Genomic DNA, 6963 nt, shown 5'->3' with positions numbered 1-6963 from the left:
CATCGATGTCGCTTGGCACTCATAAACCTCATTTCTCAAATGATTGAAAAGGTAGAATTTTCATCTTGCATCTATGTGAGAAGACTAATCAATGGTGGATATGGGTACTGCAAACTCTGGTTCTTCATGCACTCACGAAAAAAGATGCGGTAGATATGAGCGAAATTGGAGCACTCAAATGAGTATTGATGGAAGTAGTTTGGAAGGAATGTTGAGGAGGAGGAAGAAAAAATTTGTTTTTTTAGTGTGTAATTGCAGAACTTTTGCCATTTTATTTGAATTTGGCACTTCACAGAATTTAAAGAGACTTTTCTTTGGTTGTTTTTATTTTAAGGTAAGTTTTAAATTTAGAATTTTGTTAGGTTTGTTGAGTTATTTGGTGATTTTTAAAATTTAATAGTAGGTATCTTTATTATAGAACAACGCACGACATTACAAATATTTTGTTTGGCTTGATGAGTATATTATCTCTTTTTATATTGATGAAGTGACACAACATAAAGTTGCAGACCCAAAAAAAAAATATAGAAGAAATGATTGCAGAAATAAAGAAAAAGATGATTAAATACAACACATACTATTTAGAATAATCATTCGAGTACTAGGAATAATAAACATCTTCCCAAAAGTTTAAACTGATTTTGGGGTTAACCAAGAATTGAACTCTTGAGTTTTTAAATCTAAAGCTCTAATACCCTCAAAAGCTTTAACTGATGGGAAAAGGTAACACTAATGATAATATCTCTAATACTCTCTAAACCTTCATTATACACATTATACAAATATTCCATTGGCTCCTCATACTTTTCCAATATTTATAAGTATGTCTAAAATAAACCAACAACTTGTGCTTATTGAACGTGCTGCATTTTTATAAACCATTGAATTTCATTAAATGTAAATAAAAAACTGCTATAAAAAAAGAGTATTGATAGAGCATAATAAATATAGAATGTTATTAATATATAAATAAATAAGTAATTGAGTGTCTTTTAATATACAATACTTTAAATAAAAAAAAAATAATTTCTTATTTTTAAATAATAAATATAAAATATATAAATATAAAAAATATTTTATTTATTAGGATCCATTATCATGTAATAAAATTTTTATAAAATTAAAAAATTATATTAAAATAATATTCTAAACTGCAACATAAAAATATAAAATAATTAAATTTTATTTAAATATTATGACAAATAATTAAATTATTATATTAAAATTTTATTAACTAATTACTTTATTAAAAATATTATTATATAATACAAATTATTATTAAAATTAATACCCAAAAAACTTTTATTTTAATACAAATTATTATTTTCAATTTAAAATAACAAAAATCTCACTACGATCTATATTTTATTTTTAAAACGAATGCCCAACAAATTTTTATTTTAATTTAAAAAATAAAAATCTCAAGCAACCATTTTTATTTTTATTTTTATTTAAAAAAACTAAAAATTTCACCCAGTGATTCTTGTTTTATAATTTGACCTTTATATTTTATATAATTTCAAAAAATTTAATATTTTTTGTATTTTACAAAAAAATTCCACAATATATAAAAAAATTGCCACATAAAGTATGTACGAATATTATTTCTTAAGTTATTAAAAAAATAAAGGGCAAATACTATTGGGTCCCCCAACATATATTGTAGGAAAAATAATAAAACACTAAAATAATAGATTAAAAAACAAATGAATAATATTAGCAAGAAATAATATTTGTAAAAAGTCATTTAATTCCATTTTTTCTTTTGTTTTTTAATCTATTATTCATTTGTAGATTAAAAAATCATATATTGTAGCTGAGTATTTTATTCTATTTTCTTGAGAAATTAATTTTATTCTTATTAATCAATAATTAGCCAATAAAATAGTGAATCGATAAAAAAATAAAAACTAATATTAATTGAAAAGTATCAATTAATATAATTAGCAAATTTTTATACTGTATAATTTAATTAGAAATTTTTAGCTATAAAAATGTAATAAAAATTTCAACACGGAGAATTATTAATCCTAAGGAAAATTGAAAAAGCCAATTTATAAATATTTTTATTTTGCAGTTTAGAATATTATAAAAAATTTATTACATGATAATTGATCCAAATAAATTAAAAAAAGTTTGTATTTATATATTTTATATTTAGAATATTGTATATAAAAAAATACTTAATTACTTATTTATTTATATACTCGTGACGTCTAGTATATTCTATATTTATTACAATTTATCAATACTCTTTGTTTTATATTAGTTTTGATTTATATTTAATAAAATCCAATGATTTATAAAAATATGACACATCCAATAAATACAATATTGTGCTTATTTTAGACATACCCAAGGTAGCGTTTGTTTGTAGAGACACGACAGAACATGACACTGAGACAAAGACAATAGGACAGAAACATTAAAAATTATGTTTTGTGTATTATGTTTGGATATGATGGATAGGACACTAATGTAATGTCCATTATTATGTTTGGATACACATGGACAAGACTAAAATATTATATAAAATGACTAAAATAGCCATGTGATTCCAAATTTTTTAGTATAAACTAATTTAATAAATAATGAGAGTAAGAGTACAGACAGTGGGAACTTGAAAAAAATATTTGAAGCAGTAAAAAAATTTTAATAAAAAATTATATAATAGTATTTATATTAAAATAAAATTTATAAATATAATTATTTTTTTAAAATTTATTATTAATATGTAGGAATACATATGGTTAATATTAACAAAAAAAAATCTGAGTTTGATTAATAAAAAATTTTATTTAGGTTAATAAGCCAAATTAATTTTAAATACAAAATCAGTTTTAAAAAAAAAATCCATTTTTAAATGGAAAAAAATTAATTTTTGCACATAAAAATATATTTTTATTTAAAAAATTAATTTTTTTTATCTAAAATTTTATTTTTCTTTTCAAAAAATTAATTTTTTTTAAATTATATAAAATCAATTACAATTTATAAATTATTTTTTAGCATTTTAAAATATCAATTTTACCTTTATAATATTTATCTTTTAAAAGTCTCCAGACTAATTATTTTTGTTATTATTTTTATTACAAATCAAATAATATAACATAAGGTTAAAATGATGTTGAAGTAAGAATGATAAGAAAAAAGAAATTATCCAGTCCAATAAAAATTTTTATAAAAAGAAGAGAATACCTGAGAAAAAAAAGAAAAAGAACGTAGAGATAGAAAAAGAGCATGGAGTAAAAAAAGTACTTTCTGAGAATAACGCAAAATAGGAAAAATAAGAAGGGGTAATAGTGGAATAATAAAAAATAGCACCATGGACAAAAAAAAAATTCATAAAAATAGTTCGTGTCCCTCTTCCAAATCCCGTGTCCATCATTGTCCTTCGTAAAAGAGTGGACACAAAAGTATAAAAAACTGTCCCGAAGACAATATGTTCAATGGACTCACCATACTATCTAGAATAACCATCCGGATACCAAGGATAACCATCTGGATACCAAGGATAATAAACATCTCAATAAAAAATTAAACTATTTTTGGAATTCACCAAGAATCGAACTTTTGACCTTTCGGATTCAGAACACTAATACCATATCTGAAACCACTCATCCCAAAAGCGTAACCTGACAGAACAATGTAACACTAATGGTCATATCTCTAATACTTCCTAAACCTCCATTGTACACATTGTACGCTTAGACTATTGGCTCCCTAGACTTTCTCATATGTAAATTGCAACAGATAATTATCGCAACAGCTTCACGCAATTAGGAACCAGAACCCACTTTTTTTTTTCTCCCTTTTTATTTTATGGTATTGAAATGGGACTTTTTTTTTCCCCTTATTTGGATCATTTTCTTTTTCTTAGAACTTAGAAGTCTCAATTTCCCGTTCATCAATGTACCCAAAAACAAACATAGCAAGTCCAAAATAAAATGTACCCAAAAAGAAAATGAAAAGAATCGAAACAAAAATGTATGGTTGGAGGCTTGGTTTTCAAATCCCACTGGTGGACTTGACCAAGAAAACAATCCCACTGGTGGATAAAAAGAACCAATGTAGTGTAGTGCGTGTGAGTGTGTTGTGTTGCAAAAGAAAAAAACAATGCAAAACTGCAAAGTAATCTCCAGGACCGGGGATATCACAGGGTTCGTCGGCAATAAACTACCTACCAGTGAAGGGTTTCCTTCGTCCATTCCTAAAGTCAACATAAGAGAAAGAATCAAAATGAGACACGATTATTTAAATCAAAAGGCATATTTGAGTCCAGTCGCACTTGATTCCTCAAATTTGATCTCTACTAAGCAATTTGCACCAACAATTACCTTCTTACATGAAAATTTCCCTCAAACTTTCAAAGCTAAACGTTAAAACTGCTTTGAATGACATTTCTCCGGCTGCTATTGGTGCCTCCTGAAAAAATGTGCAGTACATACCCCAAACCATACCTTTCATCGGCTTTACTATCAACCTCTTACTCTTTCCTCTTGGCCCAAATCATCACAAGAGAAAATCCCATCAAAGACATTATTACGGTCTGCAAGCAAAATTAGCTTACTTATATTGCAATACAATAATGCATATACTTATCGAAAATGGTTGCATCAGTTTTTTCTTTTTCTTTTAATAAAAAGAAAAAGCTCTAGATTTTCTCACAACGAAGCAATAAGCTTGGTTGCTTTGAGTAAGTACTAAATAAAGACATTTAAATAATATGTCATTCATGCAGAACAGCAGAAAGTATAAACAGTTAAACACATACATGCAAAAGAGAAAAAAAGGCAGAGACTACTTAAATAGTTAACTTGCACAAAGAAACTACTCTAATTGGAGTCTAACAAGGTAGCCAGACTTACAGAAATTGCAGGAGGCACACTGACTAGTTGATCTTCGAAGAATCGATTAGCAAGGGCCAGAGCAAGAAGGCTACCTTGCATTCCTGCAGTTGGATGAATGAAGTTACTAGCAGTAACATTCGACAAGACAACCACTTGATGAAATAATATAGAGAAAACTCGTACCTGTCTCAAAGGAAATTGTTCGCTGCAATGCCTTTACATCAGGAGAATCATGGAAGACAAATCCACTTAAGATATAACCAACTACAAATGCAGCTAAATGAAAACCAACAACAAGCAACAAGATAGAAGCTCCAAATGGGGATTTAACAGCCTCAATGTTAATTGCAAGAGGAGCTCCAACACAGAGAGCCGTCACAAATACTGACAGTGGAGGTAAAAACGGTCGAATAGCATTACAGATACGAGGAAGGAAGCTGTCAAAACAAATATGTAAGAAAGATAACACTCTTTGAAAAAACATAGAGAATAACACATTTATCCAAAACTATAGATATAACTACCGGTTTAGAAGCAGGCCAAGAGCAATAGGAGCCACCACAATCTGTGTAATGCTAAACACCATTCCTTTTACATCTACAGGCAGTCTCTTTCCAATGAGCAAAAGCGATAACAGGGGCGTCACAAAAACCGCAGATGCAGTAGACAGGGATGTCATAACTATGCTTAATGGTGCCATCTGTGGATCGGTGAGGAAAGTAGCATAATTCGAGAGCTGCGCTCCACTAACACAAGACACCAATGCAATTCCTGCGCCTGATTCATTTTATGGCCAGAAGTTAGAAAGCATATCCCACCAGGTCTTCCAAATCTTAAGATAGCCCATCCTCACCTATGGGTGTTGGTAGACCAAATACAGTTACAGAAATTAGGGAAAACAGATACCCTAGAAGGGGCTTCATGACAAACTGGCCAACATAACCAACTACAATTTCTACTGGCCTGTTAAAAGCTTCAACGAAGTCCTTTTCACTTGAATTTACCCCCACTGCAAACATCAAAAACCCTAGTGCAGGTGCATAGTATCTGCGAATCAAATAAACAAATAATGGACTAATGGCTGAAATAAATAACTTAAAGGAAAAAAGTTATTCGTCTATACAATTAGGTTTCGTAGAGATACATGGCAAAATGCAAATAATTATAGAAGGGTGATTTGGGATGCACAGACCTGGTGGTAAACCAGGTAAATGAAGGTGGGAAGATTAGAGCTAGCAGCGTGCTGCCAAGGACTACATGAGGAAGGAATGAATTTGCCTGCTTCAGAATGTCCACAATAGCCACTGAATTTCGCTTCACTGCCTGAGAATATTAAATACGTATTGTCATGAATTGCAAATACACGGAAAATTATCCTAACAAGAAGTAGCTGATATAAATACACGAGACAAACAAAAGAATTGAAACCTGGGGCGGGTGAGACGGATCGGGTGCAAGCGAATCGGAAGAGTGAAGAGGTGCGCATGGAAGACGAAGATTGGGGTTCCGATCTGTAAAGTGAAAGGAGTGGAAGATGGAGGGACGTTGACGTGGAGTCGGTAGATGAGAGTGGAGAGGAGTGGAGAATGGATTGGTGACGCATCGTAGTAGAACTGGTTTTTGCCTTGAAGTATGAATGGGACAAGGGGAGCTCACAGTATGCAATTGCTTCAACGAAATTGAATTCATTCTTTTATTATCTTATTTTCTTTGAACAGCACAGCACAGTTTTTGTTTGGCCGTCCTCTTCAGACGAGAGCTTCCCCTGAACACGATTCTATTCCCTCGCTTCTTTGTTGAAAACCGGGCAGCCCTCCTGTTGACCACCTACTGTCTTGGAATAATAATATTCTCTTAGGTGCATGTGGTTCAAGTATTACTTCGTTACAAAAATTTTATTTCTATGGGAATCAAAAATATCCAAGAAGAAGGTGGAAATTGAAATGATGGTATTTTGATTCCCTAAAATCAAACTTGCTTAAAAATAACTTTTCAAACTTTGAATCAAATATAAGAATATGATATTCTCATCTTAAAATTCTTAGGAATTATAATTCTTCAAATTTTAAACTACAATTACAAAAATACTAAATGTCCTAATCTTTTTCAATTA

The 6963-nt window shown here is 29.5% G+C and overlaps 1 protein-coding gene across 2 annotated transcripts; it reads right to left on the bottom strand.

Moving 5' to 3' along the window:
• Nucleotides 1–3260: 3260 nt before the first annotated feature.
• On the bottom strand, nt 3261–6655 carry LOC130982222 (probable sodium/metabolite cotransporter BASS5, chloroplastic). Of its 2 annotated transcripts, XR_009087106.1 has the most exons (8): nt 6279–6655; nt 6043–6173; nt 5704–5897; nt 5375–5627; nt 5034–5287; nt 4869–4951; nt 4338–4549; nt 3261–4210 (listed from the first exon to the last, which is right to left on the bottom strand). XR_009087106.1 is itself a non-coding variant. In XM_057906121.1 (7 exons), the coding sequence occupies exons 1-7, from the start codon at nt 6537–6539 to the stop codon at nt 4487–4489; spliced, it is 1239 nt and encodes a 412-aa protein (XP_057762104.1). In that variant the 5' UTR covers nt 6540–6655; the 3' UTR covers nt 4232–4486. The 2 variants fall into 2 exon arrangements, 1 of the variants encoding a protein (XP_057762104.1); XM_057906121.1 differs by lacking the exon at nt 3261–4210 and having other exon boundaries at nt 4232–4549.
• Between the last annotated feature and the right edge of the window lie 308 nt (nt 6656–6963).

The sequence above is a fragment of the Arachis stenosperma genome, chromosome 5 (genome assembly GCF_014773155.1).
Source record: "Arachis stenosperma cultivar V10309 chromosome 5, arast.V10309.gnm1.PFL2, whole genome shotgun sequence".
Taxonomy (NCBI): domain Eukaryota; kingdom Viridiplantae; phylum Streptophyta; class Magnoliopsida; order Fabales; family Fabaceae; genus Arachis; species Arachis stenosperma.
Note: the sequence above shows the minus strand (reverse complement) of the source record. Positions and strands in the feature narration are given on the sequence as shown.